Below are 20,584 nucleotides of genomic sequence, written 5' to 3'. Positions count from 1 at the left end.
GATTTGATATGAAAGGAAGCAGATTTGATATCTGAAATGGCTCGATTTTGTTGATATCCAGGGGGATAGAGATCAAAGGGCTTATTATCACAACAACAGTTACAACATATTGGGTAATTTACATCAACATACCTTCAGTAATAAATGCAACACAATTAAAAACGTGCTTTACATTGTACCGAATCTTTAAGCATTGCCATCTATAGTATTCCATTGCATCATCATCGCAGAAACCATGACCAATGAGCTGTGTTTATGTTGTTGCCCCATATTGGTAGGAAAGACATGACACGTTATAAGAACACTATGAATACCAAAACATTATGATGAATGCAAAGATTGGCAAGTATCATAGCATTGTAATAAGTAGCAACAATTATGATCCATATTGAACATAGGTTCTGTTGGTAGCATTAGTCACACTCCTACGCAGAGAGTTGAACAACATTCAACTGTCAAACATCATTGTCCAAAGAGGAAGTAAACTAACCGGTGCTACTTATACTCATATTATTTCCCCTTAACATATTGAATAAATACTATTATATTAATTGTTCCGCCCATCATTTTAGTTATTTACTTTTCTGATATTTGCATAGCTGCATAACTCGTAAATATTCAGATATGCTTAATATTGGGTTATTTGTGATACTATTTATACATGAAATTAATAAGTTATTACTGCATTTGTCTTTCAAACCAATTTGGTTAGAGTAAAAAGGCACTTTGTGCACATCTTTTTTATAATTTTTTTTGTCCTTTTCTCCTTTTTCTCCCATCCCCCAAATGTAGTGGTTATGCCAACTCTCTCCTGGCCATTAAGCTGCCCCTACACTGTCTGTCTGGGGAGGGTGTAGACTAGGGATGGGTACCTTTCACATTTGAACCGATACGGTAACCGGTACCTGTGAATCGATACCGGTACCCAACGGTACCTTTTTTCGGTACTTTAGTCTAAACATTTTTTTTCAGTCGTAAAAAAAAAAATCCTAACTTCAAATAACTACAATTTCGACAGTTTTCGGCTTGCCATTGCTCCAACTGCTTTGTTGTTGAATCAAGTCAAATCCTAGGTAAGCATATATTGTGCGTGTAAACGTTGACATGAAAAGAAAAAAGGTAAAAAAAAAAAAAGTAAAAAAAAAAAAAAAGTTACATCTCACTTGAATCGATACTCGGTAGTACCGACGTGTTTCGGTTCGGTACCTCAAAAGAACCGAATTCGGTACCCATCCCTAGTGTAGACTACCTCATGCCTCCTCTGATACATGTGGAGTCGCCAGCCGCTTCTTTTCACCCGTCAGCGAGGAGTTTCACTGGGAGAGTACAACGCGCACAGAGGTTCATGCCATCTCCCCCAGATCCCCTCCCCGTTGACCGACCAGTAGGAGTCGCTATTGCAACGACCCCCCCCCCCCCCCGCCGGCTTCCCACTCAGAAACACTGCCAATTGTGTTCATAGAGATGACAGAACAAACCAGCGGCACCGCTGCCTTATACCTCTACACTACCCAGCTGTGGTAGGTGAGTGCTTATACCTCTACACTACCCAGCTGTGGTAGGTGAGTGCTTATACCTCTACACTACCCAGCTGTGGTAGGTGAGTGCTTATACCTCTACACTACCCAGCTGTGGTAGGTGAGTGCTTATACCTCTACACTACCCAGCTGTGGTAGGTGAGTGCTTATACCTCTACACTACCCAGCTGTGGTAGGTGAGTGCTTATACCTCTACACTACCCAGCTGTGGTAGGTGATTGCTTAGACCTCTACACTACCCAGCTGTGGTAGGCGAGTGCTTAGACCTCTACACTACCCAGCTGTGGTAGGCGAGTGCTTATACCTCTACACTACCCAGCTGTGGTAGGTGAGTGCTTATACCTCTACACTACCCAGCTGTGGTAGGTGAGTGCTTAGACCTCTACACTACCCAGCTGTGGTAGGTGAGTGCTTAGACCTCTACACTACCCAGCTGTGGTAGGTGAGTGCTTATACCTCTACACTACCCAGCTGTGGTAGATGATTGCTTAGACCTCTACACTACCCAGCTGTGGTAGGCGAGTGCTTAGACCTCTACACTACCCAGCTGTGGTAGGTGAGTGCTTATACCTCTACACTACCCAGCTGTGGTAGGTGAGTGCTTATACCTCTACACTACCCAGCTGTGGTAGGTGAGTGCTTAGACCTCTACACTACCCAGCCACACCGGGGAAGAATTGTTTTGCAAGATGTGTGACGTATAGGTGTAGAGGCAGCTCTGCGTAGGAGTGTGAGCATTAGTGTACGGAAAAAAGATCCATCCCAACATCCAATGTTGAAAGAATATAATATATATAATAACTATATAAATTATAGAAGCTGACCAGCTTGCCATAAGCTTATTTCTGTATGACGACGTCTAACCACCAAATGTTGACGCGGCAGTTTTCTGCAGACTTTGCCATGTTATCATGGTGTCAGATGTTGTACATTATCATTTAGCTTGGTCTACCAAGATATAAACACACCAAATCATATATATATTTCCTATAGTCTTATATATTATCTGGAATCAGGCAACAAAAAAATTAAAAAGTACCGGGCCTGCGCAAGTTCTCAGCCAGATACAATCATATGGCTTGGTGATACACTCATTCATCTTAAGTCTAGCCCTACATCTTTCCTTCCTCACCACCCCCCCACCCCCTAAAAAAAAAGTCATTAAAAAGTGGGTGTGACTTCCGCTCTCAGCTGTGCGAGTCTCAGAGGGCAAGCATAAACAATGAGGAGATTATCGACAGAGTTATCACAGGTGGAGCTCAAAGTGACAAAGAGAAATACATTTGAAAAACTCCAACCGCAGAGACTCTTTCCAGAAAACATGGCACGATTACTCAAGAGAATCCACAAAACATGGCACGATTACTCAAGATAACCCACAGACCTTGTTGCGAACAGTTTTATTTAGGCACTATAATCTACCAAAGTACACCCATATTATTATTACTAGAAAATACTTTCTAAATAGATAGCAGAGTCTCCAGTTAAGAGATTATTATTATTATTATTTTTTATATATTGGGTGAACTGCTCTTAAAAGGCAGGAAGCACACATCAGCACCACATGCCCATTGCAACCAGTTTTAACAGGATGTGTTGGTGTTCAAATGTTACCTATTGGCATCGGTTATCAAGAGCTGTGGTTCAGTCACAATGAACAGTTCACATTTCCGTTCAACAGCACAAAGTGGGTTTTTTCAAAGTATCAAAATATCTCGTTTCCTTCCTGAGAAAATAATGGGAATCAAACTTCCTCTTCCTCTTCCCGCCTCCTTTCCCCCCCACCTCCTCCTTCCTCTCCTCTAGGAGGAAAAGAGAAGGAGTGGTCAGCATCAAGAGTCATGGACCCCAGGAAGAATAGCCACAGCACTGCTGTGGCTAATGGGGATCCAAATAAACTTAAACTAGTAGGGCACACGGTCAGTGGTCAGTTTCACTAATCGGTTCCACCTTTTTCATAAAAAGGATATATAAAAAAAAAAAAAAAAAAAAAAAAAAAAAACACATCACTGTGCAGCTGTTACACCCTATAATCTGCCTCCAGTGACATCAATTACTCCTCCTTCTCTTTTCTTCCTAGTCTCTCCGCAACGCATCCTACCGGCCACCGAAGAGGTGGATCTTGGCAAAGGAGACGGTCTCGTCGTAGTCCTTGTGGCCCTTCTCATAGATGACGAAGATGTACTTCCTGTCCTCTGCGGAGCCGCTGTTCAGTGATGTCATGCAGGAGTAGGCGCTTGGCCCCGCCCAGATCTGGACGGCCTTGTTCACCCAAGACTTCCCATTGGTCAGAGACCAACGGAGGGTCAAGTTCACTCCTAAGGGGGGGGGGGGGGGGGGGGGGGGGGAGTAAGGTTATTGCGACTAATTAAATCGACACCCACACTCACTTTTGTTGAAGACTGAAAATAACAATGGCATAACTCTATACTCATAACTCACACTAAGAACAGATATTGTAGCACATGATTACTTAAAGCCCCAGTATGGAATCTCTTTGACCATAATGCGAGCTATATTCACATAATAATAATAATAATAATAATAATAATAATAATAATAATAATAATAATAATAATAATAATAATAATAATAATAATAATAACTTTATTTGTATAGCACTTGCACTCTTAAGAGTTTGATTAGTAGGAAAATACGCTTTTAGACCAAGTCCCTGTGTATGCGGGTATTTTTGAAACCGTAGCCTTTTCTCCCTTTACAGTTTGGTAGTTTTGTCCACAACGCAAACTGTGTTTCAGGTCACTGAAAACTGATTTAATTTTTTTTTTTAAACTCAACAAATCACAACAAATAATCCGAAAAATAAGAGGAGAAACAGCCAGTTCTGTTTTAGTTTTCATTAAAAAAAAGAAAAGTTAATATCATAACATCACCAAAGACATTGAGCTAGCAGGTGGCTCATTGTTGGAACTCCAACAGGGCTTATTGGACCTATATATATATATATATTATATAAAAAATCTTACCTGACTAAATACTTTATTTATGTGTTCATTTTGCACTGAGAGGGTGATACATTTGAATAGAACTCTTTGATCTACTACTACCCCCCCCCCCCCCCCCCCCCCTTACTGTGGTCCGTGTTGGCTGGGTTGGTGAAGTAGAGCACCCCCTCCTTCTGCAGCGCCCCAGCAGCCACCACCGGGTCTATCAGCGTGTAGTCGAAGAACAGCTCCTCCACAGGCAGGGACTCCCCCCCGTCCAGGCTCCGCACCACAACGCGACACTGACAGTGGTACCGGTTCTGGTTCCGCACGTTGATGACAATGCTACCGTCGTCCATCTCTACTGGCTGATGGATGGAGGGAGGGAGGGAGGGAGGGAGGGAGGGAGGGAGGGAGGGAGGGAGGGAGGGAGAATGAGGAGAGAATGAGTCAGAGAGAACAAGATAGTTTGTCGGGTTGAGTTGGGTTTAACCCTTTCACTGCCACACGACAGCAGGTTAACCCTTTCACTAACTTACCACACTACAGAAGATTAACCCTTCACTATCACACTACAGACGGTTAACCGTGAAAGGGTTAAGAAATAATGCTTCGTCATTGATTATTCAACCTCTGAAGACCCACAGTTATGCTGGTCCCCCCCCCCCCCCTCCCTTCGTTCAAATACTATGCTACCCAGAATGACTTGTATGGCCATATTATAAAACGGGTAGCTCAAATCAAGCAATCCGAGTGGTACATCACACCATATATACCACGGCTATGACGTCTAATTCCTTTGCACAATTCAGTATCACTCCGCGGCTAAATCAACTCTTCCTCTCCTTGTTAACTACAACAAGCAATGCTGTTTGTTATTTAAGATGAGGTCGGACTCGGCACTGACAGATTTGTGTTCATTATGCTGCTTTTATAAAGCCTCAAATGACGGCTTACAATATACAATTTTGGCTGGTAGCTCTCGGGCTAGGTGGTAAATAAAAAAGTAGATCTTGGTTCAAAAAAGGTTGGCCACCCCTGGTGTAGGGTATTAGATAGCTGGTATTAGGGGTATATCCTGTATAAGACATTTAACTAAATGGTGATTTCATTGGATGTGCACTGTTAATTAATGCTTGTATATCTTATCTTGTGTTGTCATGTTTGTTTATGTGTTTGTTTAAAAAATTATAAAAAAATAAAATACAAAAAAGAAGGTTAACCCTTCACTATCACACTACAGACAGTTAACCGTGAAAGGGTTAAGAAATAATGCTTCGTCATTGATTATTCAACCTCTGAAGACCCACAGTTATGCTGGTCCCCCCCCCCCCCTCCCTTCGTTCAAATACTATGCTACCCAGAATGACTTGTATGGCCATATTATAAAACGGGTAGCTCAAATCAAGCAATCCGAGTGGTACATCACACCATATATACCACGGCTATGACGTCTAATTCCTTTGCATAATTCAGTATCACTCCGCGGCTGAGAACAAGCTAGCTACAACGAGAGAAGATCCTTGCTTCTGGGACTGCACACTTGAAACGCACCTGTCCAGGGACAAACCCCCCTGTAAAAAAAACACATAACTAAGGATGGTCTGAGGACCGAAACGTTCAACTTTATTTTTGTTTGTCGTTTCTTGCACTCTTTTTTTTCACAATGTAAATAAATTTATTTATTGCATCCAGAGAGCCTCTCTCTATATATTTCTCAGTGTGCAGGCCTTTTGGTTTTGGATGACATTGGAGAGGTTATTCATATTGCCCTACTTAGTGACCGTTTTATAAAAGCGGGTAACCGTCGGTAGTGTGATAGTAAAGGGTTAACCTGCTGTGTATTGTCGCAGTGAAAGGGTTAACCGATACATTGTGAATTTAATAGACTCATTGTTGGATTGAATCATTACGGCCCCTATTCACGACCTAATTTCCACCAAAAGAACGGGCGTTTCACCTGGCATTCGTCGGGGTTGAAGTCCAGAGGCTTCTTCTTCTGGTTGTACGGGATGCTTTTCAGGGCCGCGCCGTTCCTCCAGGTGTGTCCGTGGTCGTCGCTCAGGATGCAGAACACCCCGTCTCCCTCCAACGTGCCGTGGCCACACACCACCAGCCTGCCCTTCGCCGGGGGGTAGTGCTTCTGTGGTGAAAAAGAAGAAGAAGAAGTATTTATTTGTCATGCAGATTAACACACACACATGCGAGATGGGCGACCCACAGGAACACACACACACACACACACACACACATGCGAGATGGGCGACCCACAGGAACACACACACACACACACACACACACACACACACACACACACACACACACACACCACACACACACACACACACACACACACACACACACACACACACACACACACACACACACACACACACACACACACACACACACACACACACACACACACACACACACACACACACACACACACAGTCGCAGATGAAATGTCTCTCTGCACTTTTCCCATCCCGTCGTTTTTTAAATATTTTTTTATCTGAAGCCTGCCAACTTCAAGAGAAGGTAATCAGAGCAGCATAACTGGACCACATACTATTTTAGCATGCCCTTTAGAGGTCAATGGTTTGAGAGTTGAATGCTCCCAAGCACTGGAATACACAAACATCACATAGAATGCATCCCTTTACTTTAGATACTTAAGTATATTCAATAGCAAACCACATACCACTTTAACCTATAGAAGTCAATGGATACACAAACGTCATGTAGAATGTGTACTTTTACTTGTTTAGATACTTAAGTACATTCACTAGCAAATACTTCTCTACTTTTACTGAAGTAGAACTTTGAATGGAGGACCTACTTTTACCAGATAACAATTTTATCTGGGTATTTCTACTTTTACTTAAGTAAAGGAACTGTGTACTCAAAATACCCTCAAGAGGTAAATGTAGGTTTGACACAAAATTATCCCAAACTTTGGACACTCTCTCTGGCCCGTCCCTTCTCCACTTTGCAATCCGTCACATTATTCCATTTTTCTTTCTCCTCGGACCAAATGACAGAAATCCATCTCCTGAATAACAACGATACCGAACACCGATAGGGGTAACAACCTTTTTCTTTTGCTGACGGGACACAACAGGCTATATGTAAGCAATAACGGAGAGATATAATAACAAAAAACACATCATGTGACGAGTCTCACATGAAAAGCATATGGATGGAACACTGCTGACTAACAGAAAGGCAACACAGAAGTCTGCATAAATGTAGTACAACATTTTTTAAAGTTTAATTAATTTAACTCTCCTCAGGTTTAATCTTGATCATTATGCCAGTTATGCAAGTAGTTGGAGCAGATCCAGAATACAGCGTAGTTACACAGGTGGAATGAACAGAGTGTAAGAGGGACCGGACCGTGTGATAGAGAACGTGTGGTGCTCAGGTTCAACCAAACTAAATTAAAATCGTGGGCGGCTGGGTAGCGCAGTGGACTCGGCATTCGCCGCAGAGACTCTGGGATCAAATCCAGCTGTCAGCGGTACCTCCGGCTTGGTCAGTCGTCCCTCCTAAGGGGGCGGTTTTCACACTAGCCATTCGGGGTCGAATCAGAGCACGATCGCACCAAAATAAGTGTGATGAGAACGCTCCCCCCCCCCGTCACCGGGGACGCTGATTCGCTCCAAGACGGGACCGCTTGAAAAGGTGGTCTCGGGTGCGCACTGAACGGAGCGTGGTGTGCAAGCAAACCTGTAATGCTTTCATGCTTGCTTGAATTTTGGGCAGATAAAAACATACAACAACTGGACAATACCCACAAAAACGATATTTATGGGCAATTTGGCGAGTTCAGACCTCAACCAACCTCTTGACCAATAAAGCTGCTCTTTTCACTATAAAACTCAGTTTATATTGCAGTATGATAGCCAATTACTATAATAATAATATATTAATATATATATATACTGTATAGATTTTTCGCTCATTTATTTTTATTAAATCAATCTCCTTTCAAATAGGCCAAGTTTTTAATAAGAAAGAGAAAAAAGATATATTTCCATTACCTGTAACTCTTGTGTCTCTTTCTCTCCTTATCTGCCTCCTCCCTGAGTCTGCAGTGCACAATCATGACATCGATCTCAAAAAAAAAATAAAAGTAAAAAAAAAAAAAAAAAAAATGGAGGCCCCTCGTCACTAAAAGCCCACGGGCCGCAGCCGTCGTTAATCCGGCCCTGCTCGTCTGCCATATAGATAGCGTTAACGTTTGCAAATGAAGTCAACGTCATCCAGCTCACACCACATATCTAGATAACGTTAGCTAGCGGCTAGCACTAAAGCTAACGCCAACCAGAGAGGGAAACGTTATTATTATTTATTAGAGGAAACCGTATGACCAGATCGCATTTCGGGACCGTGAAACACTTTTATTGTATTGCGTGGTAGAACCGTAGAAGTTCTACTACCACTCAATAGTAAAGACATGTCTAACATAATCCTTTTATTTGAACAACTTACTGGAAAAGCCTGCCTGCCTGCCACCAATATTATGACACACTCTGTGGGCTTTGATATTTACACTCAGCCTACCTGCAGCCAGACTGCAGCGCTGTGCGTGCAAAGGTCTAAGCGCTGGAGATGGGAGGCACTGGATCAAACCATAATGGGGCAGGGGGGGGGGGGTTCGCAATCTTTGGAAACTTAAAAACTTGTTATTAAGTGTAATTGCGTATTATTAATTTGATTGAAATTACGTAGTTATGGTTAGATTTATATATTGGGGGGGGTATATCATATTTTTCATATGATCAAAAAGTGGTGGAGCAAGAGCATACCTTTGCTCCCCCAAGTTCAATAGTGGGAGAGCATATGCTCCGAATGCTCTTATGGCCAGGCGTCTATGGGCATGGCCATAATGTTTTTAGTGTAGGAAAAGTATCCAAAATCCCGCCTGTATCTAACCCATCGTGTAGGTTTAGCTGGTACATTACTTCCCGAGGTACAGCGAAAATGTCCCGTGTAACTGTTTTGGTTAATTCAGAAATATATAGACTATAGAGAGTTGTTCTCCTCAATTGAGCTTGAGAACGAAACACAAGACTGCAGTGTGTACACAAACCAGAGGGGGGAGAGGGAGGGGGGGGTTCGCACTCGAGGACGGCGCGAGGATGGAGCGGAGCACCCGTTCCTAATGAGAAGACGCCCTAACACAATTGGCTGTGTTCGCGGGTGGGAAGCCGGTGGGGTATGTGTCCTGGTCGTTGTAAACTGCGACTCCTACTGGTCGGTCGGGGCGCCTGTCCAGCAGGGAGGGGATCTGGGGGAAATAGTGTGAACCTCCGCACGCACGCGTTACGTTCCCCCAGTGAAACTCCTGGCTGGTGACTCCACATGTATCGGAGGAGGCATGTGGTAGTTCTACACCCTCCCCAAGCCAACAGTGGGGCAATGCGCACAACAACCAGGAAGGGAATTGGCATAACGACTAAATTGGGATGGGTGAAAAATACAGAAAGCCCACAAATAAATTTTATTAAAAAAATCAAATCAAACCTTTTTACACTCTTGCTTGTTTACATTCATTCATTCAAGAGTCAAAGGTCTATGTGGTCATCGTCGCAGTGACCATTCTAGCACTCTTAAATGTTAGTCTCAGGCAATGTACACACGTACACGGGTATTTTTGAAACCATAACTTTTTCTATGTGGTTTGGCCTGAAGGTCACGGAACCGGGACCTCGTTAAAAACTCCTGCCAGGGTGAAGATTTATTATTATTATTATTTATTTTAGAAACTCAGAACATGATGTATTCGTGTGGACGGGTGAAACAGGAGCTTATGGAAAATGCTAACATCATGACTAATGGTCCTGTCCACAAAATATTTTTGAAAGCGGAGTATTTTCTCTGCAATCAGGGCCATGGAGAGCTCCCAGCAGCCTCCCATCCAGGTAATTTCATGTGAGCGTGTTTGCAAGGTTGTGAGAGTGATTTTCTAAAACACAGTTGGTGTGTAGACATATCTTTTCTCCAAAAACACTCACATAAACTGCCCCGGTCCGGTGGTAGGCTGCAGGGAGTTCTCCATTTAAAAATGTTGCGGGTCCAAAATTAATGTTTACATGTTACATGATGTATCCCCTCCCTATTTCCCATTTCCACATTTGGAATGCACCCGATTGGATAAATGACATGCTGGTGCTCTAGTGTGACATCTACTGGCTGAATGTTATCTATAGCACCTTTAATTAAAGTTAATTTAGATTCCCATGGCAATGTTAGTGATTAATAGAGTTGGATTTGGTAAATAAATGGTAAATGGTGCATTTATATAGCGATTTTATGCAAAATGCTTTACAATCTTGTTCCTCACATTCACACACCCATGCAAGGTGCCAACCTGCACATCGGGAGCAATTAGGGGTTAAGTGTCTTGCTCAAGGCATGCTGCCCGGTAGGAGCGTGAATCGAACCGGGAACCTTCCGATTACCAGACGACTGCTCTACCTCCCGAGCCCCTGTCGCCCCATACATTCATGTTGTTTAGTCTAATCCTAGCACTAAAGGTGCTTTTGGGAAACCATGTTCTGAAGAAGGACACTACATCTGGACAGCCAGACAGTCTCCTACCTGGATACCGAAGCCCGGCCCGGGGGCGAAGCTCTTGACCCCCAGGCTAACAGAGAGGTTCCTGGGTCTTCCCCAGGTCTGGCCGTCATCCAAGCTCTCCACCATCATGATGCTGGAGGGGCTGCATTGGTACTGGTGGAAACACAGACTGTAGATCAGCATGACGGAGCCGGTCTCCTCGTCCACCACAACGGAGCCCAGGTTCAGACCATCCGCCTTGGATCCATCATCCACGATGAAGACCGTGGGGGACCAGGTGGCTCCTGGGGGGGGTGGGGGTACAGACAAAAACATTTAAGATAAGATGTTTCTTTATTGGTCCCCTTGGGGAAATTCAGGCAGCATAGCAGCATGGGGGAGGGGGTTGGGGAGATAGAGGTAGTAAAAAGCAGTGTAAACAATATAACAAATCAATATACTTAACATAACATAATTAACTCTGGACATGTGCATAATGGTCAACAAGGTGCGAGATGAGGGTATGTATGCCCTCTCAGTTATATTTGCCCTACAATAAATAGTTACAGTATATAATCTAATCCAATAATCTAAATAGCTAACAATCTCAGGAATTTAGCATGCCTATTTTATCATGCCCTTTTTATGTCTATTTTATTACCTGTTTTTTTTTTATGTCTATTTTATTATTAGTATTATTGCACAATCGAAGCGGGCATGGCCACCCGCATTTCACTGTATGCCCTGGTATGTACGTGACAAATAAACCTGTTGAATCTTTAATCTTAAATCTAATCTAATATATAGTCTGAAAAAAACTCGATGCTAAATATATGCAATATGTAATCTAATAATCCAATAATCTAAATCTAATATATAATCTAAAAATGCTATATGCAAAAATGCTAAATATATATGATCTGATGAAGTATACAGTATTCTGCATTTAGTGAGATATTCTCTATAATACAATGTATATGTTATAGTAAATATGGGAAAGAGTGATGTTGCACATTTCCGGGTACATGCCTGCATGTCCACGGCATGGTGAGTTAGGGGACAACAATTGATACAGCGATATATCGCAATATTTTGCATGCCAATATTATATATATAAACTGACACGAAGAAACGTTATTATTATTTTGTTGTTTTTTTGCTTGACAATCTAATTTTGCTGCAATAAAAAATATTGGAGTGAGGTGAACAGACTGAAAACATTATCTCGGTAGATAAAACAGACCCTAAATGTTTCCGTTGGGGACATCATTTGCAGTTGGAAAAGGGTAATAAGATCACAATATCAGTATCGTGGGGCCTCTGGTGATTCCCACCCCTATGGGTGAGTACACGTTTAGTTTTTATGAATAATTTAAACAGATTAGGATATTAACCACCAAGGGGTTTTGCTGTTTTTCAGGTTAGGGTTAGCCGTGAGATCTCAAGTGTCCCTTATTCCAACAACTCATTACAGCAGCAAATAATACACATATTGTTACTGCACCCCGACTTTGGAACACCCTCCCTCAGACTGTCCGAGACTCTCCCTCACTCTCCACCTTTGAATCCTGACTCAAAACCTACCTGTTCTCCCAAAGCATACAACCTTCCCTATACCATAACCACCCTCCTCCCTCCTCCCACCTCCCCTTCCCCTTCCCCTTCCCTACTTTCTCTCCCCCCCCTGCCCCCCCCCCCCCCCCCCCCCTCCCCTCGGTTTCCTTACTTCCCTGACTGTTCCCCTACTGGACTCTGTATTTGTTACTTGTGTTGTTACCCATGGTTTTATGTCCTGCATATGGTTGCCAAAATGAGCAGAGGTATTTCAAAGAGGTATCAGAAGGTGTAATTATTTTCTAACCGATCTGATATTGAAGCAAGCGATAGTCATTAGTTCTTTCTCACCTTGATTACTGTCCAGCTGTCTGGTCTAATGCCTCAAGACAAGAGCTCAATAAGATCCAGCTCACTCAGAACAGAGCGGCCTGTCTGGGCCTGAACTGCTCAATGAGAAACAGTGTGGAGGGGATGCATACCAAGGAAGTCGTGGTTGAAGGTGGAAGACAGACTGGATTGCAGCCTGATCTTGTTCATGGGGAATATCTATATCTCAAGAGAACCTATCTGTTTGTAGCTAACATGTACACATGATCGACACAAGTATGGTACTAGGCATGCCTGTAGGGAAACGCACTGCTACTACCAAAAACCAATGCAGCAAAGAAAACTGTGTTATATAGAGCCATGTCATATTGGAATAAACTGCCAGTACATCTTACACAGATAACCAGTAAGATACGTTTTAAAAATAATTTGAAAACAGCATTGAGAGAAAAAGAAATTAGTTTACATTAAAGAAAAACAAAGATACTGTAGTATACACTGTAAAGATATGACTGTCTGAGAGTTTAATCCCTTTTATTGTATTTTCTGTGATCTGATTTATGTACTGTAATGCTATTTGGAATTCTTTTTATATGTAGGAATATTGGAATATATTTTTTAATGTATGCTGCTACTATAATGTTATGTATGTACTGTTTTGTTGTGTGTGGACCCCAGGAAGACTAGTTGTTGCTGCGGTGATGACTAATGGGGGATCCGTAATCAAATAAATAAATAAATAAATAAATAAGTATTCATATTCATAGCTTATTCCCTGTGGTTCTTTGTTTCTCTGTTCATTTGTTTTGCTCATTGTCAGCGTCTTTGGGTTCTTGAAAAGCGCTTTATAAATAAAATGTATTATTATTATTATTATTATTATTATTATTATTATTATTATTATTATTATTATTATTATTATTATTATTGTTTTTTTTTATATTTAAAGTTTTTTATTTTTCTCAAACAAGACAATACATACATGACAAAACAAGACAAGAAATTATAATAATAACAATAACAACAAGGGGCGAGGGGGGGTTGCAGAGCGTTACAAAGGTTCAGTAGACAAACTTATTCCAGATAGTGATCTAATAAAGTTCAGGGGACCTTGAAGGCCATCGGGCCTATCACTCTCTTGAAGAGACAGAGCAGCCTGTTCCATCGATAGCAAGTCCATGAAGTCCTTGCGCCAGTTCTCCATACTGAAGCAGTTCGGTTTGCGTTCTTTCCAGTTCATTAAAATAATCCGTTTGCATGCTAGAAAAGCCAGTGCTACAGTATTATTTACAATCTTTGCTTGAGCAGTGTCCATTTTTACACCCAATATACACATTATAGGGCAAGGATTAATGTCAATTTGGAGAGTAACTGACAGGTCCTCAGCAATGTCCAACCAAAATGTCCTAACAAGCGGGCAGTGCCACAGCAAGTGCATGAGCGTACCCTCTACTCCACACCCATGCCAGCACAATTTGGGTAGAGTGTGATAGATTCAATGTACAGGGTGTTATATAGGCCCTGTGTAGTATCTTTAATTGTATAATTTTATATCTAACACATTTTGATATTTTTGTACTATTCCTAAGTGCTGCTTCCCATTGTGTTTCAGATATGGGTATATATGGGTATTATTATTGTTATTATTATTATTATTATTATTATTATTATTATTATTATTATTATTATTATTATTATTATTATTATTATTATTATTATTATTATTATTATTATTATTATTATTACATTTAGTCATTTAGCTGAAGCTTTTATCCAAAGTGACTTACAAGTTCTGTACAACAAGTCAGCAGGAAGTCAGCAGGAAGTAACACTAACATTGTCCGTCAAACTGTTTCAAACTTGAGTGCTACAGTCTTGAGTAGGGGTGTAACGATGCATCGATTCATCGAAATGCATCGATTCTAATGTGTTAGAATCGATGCATCGATTTGAATGTGTTAGAATCGATTATAATCTAAATTAAAAGAGAAAATCATTTTTTTTAATGTTTTTTTTTTTGTTTGTTTTGTGTATTGTTTTTATTGACCTATAGTTCATTCATGCTGAGTGAATCAGTTCCCCCAGCCACATTTGTGTATTCAAATTTTTTGGGGGGATTAACTGAATTAATCAGAAATTAATCAAATCGAATCGTGGTCAAATGAAGAGATTTCATGATGCATTGAATCGTTGCCTGAATAATCGCAATCGAATCGAATCGTTGTGAGGTCGCATCGTTACACCCCTAGTCTTGAGTGCATAGTAGTAAAGACATAATATAATTAGCATAGTAGGTAGTAATATAGGCAAGGTAGATTCCAAAGTAGCAGAGTGCATAATAGTAAAAGATGGTTAGTATTTTAAAAACATGTTTCCTTCTTCAGATATTGATTGAAGAATACGTTTTTAGTCAACGGTGGAAAGTTGGGCGGGTTTCGGCTGTCCTGACTGTGGTGGGGAAGTTCGTTCCGCCATTGTGGAGCGAGGACCAAGAATAGCCGGCTTCTCTTTGATGACCGGAGCTCGGATAGGAGTGGGTCTGAGGTGGCCAGAACAGGGGGTCTTGAGGGTGTGTAGTTACAGAACAATTAACCGGAGGTAGGAGGGAGCCGTACCCCTCGCCGCACGGTATATGCCAGGTCGAGGGCCTTGAAGTGGATTCGTGCGGCGATGGGGAGCCAGTGCAGCTCTCTGAGGAGTGGAGTGACATGGGCCGACTTTGGTAGGTTGGAGATCAGGCGGGCCGCTGCGTTCTGTATGAGTTGAAGTGGCTTGGTTGGGCGGTAGCTGGTAAACCAGCTAGCAGTGCGTTGCAAGTTACAAGTTACATGTCTGGTTGGGAGTCTGGTTGGATTCTCAATTTCAAAGAGCAAACTAACAAAAAAAAAAGATTGTAAAATGTTAACTAGTAAAAACTATTAACTAGTCAAAAGTTTGTTTTACACCAAGCAAAAACTTGTCTCCTCTACCTTCTTACCAGTTCTAGACTACTGTGACATCATTTGTATGCACACTCCAGACTCTTGACTCACTTTACCACTCAGCTTTTACATTTTATCACTAATCTCGGACACGTCCTGTATCAGGAAATTACACAAGAACGCATTAGCAGATAAACTGGTACATTTCTATTTACAAAGCCATCATTGATAAACTGCCCTCCTACTTTACCACTTTCCGAAAAATATCCACCAATGCCTGTAGCTTAAGATCACAGTCTTGCTTTCTTCAATGCAGTCCATTCTTACCTTGCAATACCTCGTCTTATAGGGACTGCTACCATATCATTTTATTTAGCTGTAATTAATTAACACAACACAAGGATTCAATGTCCCCGACGACATCACCGGTGACCATATTCAACCTCATTTATTTTATTTATTTTATTTTACCTTTATTTTACCAGGTAGTCACTTGAGATCAAAGATCTCTTTTTCGAGCAAGACCTCTCAAGACTCTCAATAACTGTCAAACTAAATGAATGTGAGGGCTGTCTTAAATACTTCGAAGCTTTGTTCGATGGCATGAGCTTCGAACATTAAAAAAAAATCGAAGTGTAAAAAAAAAAAATTAAAAATTGTTTGCCTCCAAAATGCATCTCCAAGGGAATATATCCCTTGGCGTTGTACACAACGGCGACGCCACACAAAACATTAATAAGGCTATGCCTATGCTGCTATGACTAATGTGTTACCAAGTTGGCTAATTTAATTGTAATCATCTGCTTTTGTAGGTGCATTGTCTGATATAATTATAAATAATAAATTAAATATAATATAATTGTTTGCTTGATAGACGAATGTTGCAACATAATTATGTAATGTCATGTCGTTGGCTGTGAGAGCAGCCCCACTGCACCCAGGCAGCGCAGCCGAGTGAAACCTTGTTGGCTGCGTCACAGTCACGATAAGGGGCTACTTAATTAATTAATCCACTTTATTTATAGAGCACATTTAAAAACAACAAAGTTTACCAAAGTGCTGTACAAGTCCCACAACATAAGATAAAAAAAATAAAAATAAAAAGCTTTGAATAATTAAAATCGAAGCTCGGCCCCCCCTTTTTCTGTATTTAGTCGTTATGCCAATTCCCTTACTGGTCGTTGCGCGCATTCCCCCCCTGTCGGTCTGGGGAGGGTGTAGAACTATCACATGCCTCCTCCGATACATGTGGAGTCGCCAGCCACTTCTTTTCACCTGACAGCGAGGAGTTTCAATGGGAGAACGTGGGTTCACACTATTTCCCCCCCAGATCCCCTCCCTGCTGAACAGGCGCCCCGACAGACCAGTAGGTGTCACAGTTTGCAACGACCAGGACACATACCCCACCGGCTTCCCACCCGCTAACACTGCGAATTGTGTTAGTAGGGACAACTGACCACGCCGGAGGTACCACTGACAGTTGGATTAGATCCCAGAGTCTCTGCGGCGGTAGGCGAGTGCTTAGTCCACTGCGCTACCCAGCCGCTCCGGCTGATCAGTCTTGATGTTTGGCCCCCCCATGCAGAAAGCCCAGGTGTTCCACTAGCTAGCTCAAGGTAGCCTTTGGGTGAATCAGTCTCTGTCCGGGGAGAAGTAAGTGGACGTACCTTTGTTCGTGGACCGTCTCAGTGCCAGGAACTTTGCTCCTACGTCAGAAGAAGACTTTTTCCTGGCCTCGGCAAACGCCAACAGGCTTCCCTTCGGGGTAAAGGTGAGCAGGGGAATCCGATAGGTGCTCACCTCCCCAGCCCCTCCGCTCACCCACAGCAGCTGCTCTTCATACACCAGAGGGTCAATCTGGACAGAGGGGAAGAGATAGGCGAAGTGAGACCGTCGTGGGGGAGACCAGCAGAGGTGAGGGAGAGCAAAGAGGAGACGCAGACAGGTGTAGCGGTAGGGGGAGTGTTGCTACACACATAAAACTATGACAAGTGAGGCCTCCAGGTTTACAGTAACAACATAATAATAATAATTCATTACATTTATATAGCGCTTTTCCAGACCCTCAATGTAGGGTGGAAATTGCCTCCTTCACCACCAACATAACTGAAGATCAGAGCCTACTATGAGTCATCCGACATGAGAATTAACATAATTACACCTTATTATTATCTAGCATAATTTAGGTTCGGGAGAAAATGCCATACTACCAGAACACAAATGCTCGCCATACGAGTGTGACTCAAATGGACAGACTTCAAAATTACTTTGTTGGCTTTGTCATTATTTACAATACCTAACTTACTCAATCATTTGTAAAGTGCCATTTGTATTATCTTTTCCTCAAACTGAGCTATGCAATCTGACACGTGATTGCATTTTCAGAAGGCCAAATTAGGGTTCCTATGGGTTTTCCTAATTGGAGTTACCTGCCAGGCAAGGCAGGTCACCTGCCAATGCAATCACGTGTCAAGGTTGCATACCTAAATTTGAGGAAAGCCATATGCAAACAGTGCTGGGATTATAAACATTGCACTTCACAAACTATCGAGTGAATATTGCAACATAGGCAAACAAAGTAATTGTGAAGTCTGTAAATTGAGTCGCGCCCATATGACGAGTTTTGTTTTCTGGCCTATGGTATTATCTCCCAACCTCATACTATGCAGTTAAGCGTTAGACCATATATGATATATTTTCCAGGGCAAACAATTTAGATCACAATAGTTTACAGATATCATCACTAAATGGTACACACAAATTAGCAGAGTCACGGAATATAAATATCTGGGCCTGTGGATAGACGAAAAAAATTAACCTTTAAATTTCATACTGAAAAACTTGCGTCTAAGCTGCGCCAAAAGGTTGGCTTTCTGTACAGAAATCACCCAAGATTCCCTCAATTCTGTCAGAAAATAGTTGTTGAGTCAATATTTGTATGTTCTTTATTATGGACATGTAATTTATCGTCATGCTTCAGCTTACACCCTGAAACCCTTGGACTCTGTGTACCACTCTGCACTTAGATTTATTACTGGAGATGGGTATGATACACACTATTGTATCCTTTAGTAAGGTTGGTTGGCATTCCCTGGCAGCTCGGCAAGACTATCATTGGCTTTTGTACATTTTCAAGGCATTGACCGGCAAACAGCCACCTGCCCTGTTGGACAGGAATGCTCCAGCACCCATCAAACACAATATAGTAACTGGTCACATTTAAAATACCACAGAGACTAGTACAGGACTCGGTAGGACAGCATTCTCTTATGCAGCCCCAAAGTCCTGGAATGACATTCAAACAAAGTTAAAGCTGGAAGTTCTTCCCTTCCCTTATTTAAATGTCTGATTTCATTTTTTCATGATTCATGTTGTAACTGATTGCACTGCACATTGTTTTGTTGTTTTATCTTGTTGTACACTCAGCAGTTCTGTAAACGAGGTGGCCTCACCTCAGAGCTCACCCGAGTATAAATAAAGGTTTCAGTCAACATATATATATATAATGTCATGCACTTGTCCTAATAAACTAACCTACACTGTAACACGCAACACTTTGATGAACATTGTTACAGAACTTGTAAGTCGCTTTGGATAAAAGCGTCAGCTAAATGACTAAATGTAAATGTAAATGTATATATATATATATATGATGTAAACAAGACGAAAGTCTTTATCTGGTCTGCATCCCCTTAACAATTGTGTGTATTGAGCCGTACTGTATTGTACCCATTCTGCAATCTGTTTTCAATCAATCAATCAATCAATCATATAAAGACCTCCGCATGCGCAGATTGAATGGGCAATATGCGCATGCGTAGTTCAGGAGTAGTAGGTCCGGAAAAGTGACTATAGCTCGGCCGAGAAAGTGCCGATCGACTTGGGACTGGTCCCTCCGTGTTCAGGAGACTCTCAGGCGTATAAAAGTATATTGGAGCATGTCTCCAGCACCCCCACAGCCGTACCTACAACCACTTAATGTCGAGGCTCTCATCCACATTCATTCATTTTCTTTTCTCCCCCGACTCACTCCTCAATGTATGTAACGCGGAAGTGCAGTTTGTTTATACCAGCTACTCAGCTAGATCTTGATGTCACTGATCATAATGACCCTGCGATTGCGAAATGTCCACCATACAGACCACAAAAATTAGCCCATTTGAAAAGACAACAACATATATATCCTATAATACTGTATATCCTACAGTAACGTTACCTGGCTATAATCGGTGCACAAACACGGAATTATCAGCACAGCAGTCAGAAGTAATGTTAGTCCTGCAAGTCGGCTTCTCGTTCCCATTGTAGGTCGTGCAGCCATGTGCTGTTTGGTGAGGTCCACAACAAGTCTTCTGTTGACTTCACTCGGTAATATGAAGCTAAAATAATGTCTAAATTCGCAAGAACATAAAGCTAAACTTGAAGCGCACGGACCTTACACACCGCATCCTCTTCAAACATACTTATCATATGACCAGAAACTGCTCGGTCACATGACTCACCCACTCGTCACTGTAAACACGTTGGGAACTTGGGAAAAGATAAAATCCAGAAGTAATATCCTACTATGCACATGCTATACTGTTCCTTTATTTATTATATATATAGAGCCTATGATATTCGATATGCAATACATTTCCAATAAAGCTAGTCGTCTCAAAACCAAGCCATGTTAAATAAACAGTGTCTGCAACCAGAGGGGGGCGGGCTTTTCCAGTGATACAGAGAG

At 41.8% G+C, this 20,584-nt stretch overlaps 1 protein-coding gene across 1 annotated transcript; it reads right to left on the bottom strand.

Annotated features, from left to right (window-relative positions):
* Positions 1-1,482: 1,482 nt before the first annotated feature.
* neu1 (neuraminidase 1) lies at positions 1,483-20,284 on the bottom strand. The gene is made up of 6 exons (XM_084311697.1): positions 20,072-20,284; positions 17,523-17,712; positions 11,093-11,355; positions 6,444-6,626; positions 4,632-4,851; positions 1,483-3,856 (listed from the first exon to the last, which is right to left on the bottom strand). Exons 1-6 carry the CDS (start codon positions 20,174-20,176, stop codon positions 3,636-3,638), a joined length of 1,182 nt encoding a protein of 393 aa, XP_084167823.1. The 5' UTR covers positions 20,177-20,284; the 3' UTR covers positions 1,483-3,635.
* Between the last annotated feature and the right edge of the window lie 300 nt (positions 20,285-20,584).

Source organism: Notolepis coatsorum, assembly GCF_963971535.1.
Source record: "Notolepis coatsorum genome assembly, chromosome: 4".
NCBI classification, from domain to species: domain Eukaryota; kingdom Metazoa; phylum Chordata; class Actinopteri; order Aulopiformes; family Paralepididae; genus Notolepis; species Notolepis coatsorum.
Note: the sequence above shows the minus strand (reverse complement) of the source record. Positions and strands in the feature narration are given on the sequence as shown.

Excerpts from the sequence above, each read along its gene's own strand:
- neu1 (XM_084311697.1), bottom strand. The coding sequence starts at position 20,176 with ATGGCTGCACGACCTACAATGGGAACGAGAAGCCGACTTGCAGGACTA. Across the intron at positions 17,713-20,071 it reads TGTGCACCGATTATAGCCAG|ATTGACCCTCTGGTGTATGA; the intron begins GTAACGTTACTG and ends CCCTCTGTCCAG. Across the intron at positions 4,852-6,443 it reads TCAACCCCGACGAATGCCAG|CCAGTAGAGATGGACGACGG; the intron begins GTGAAACGCCCG and ends TCCATCCATCAG.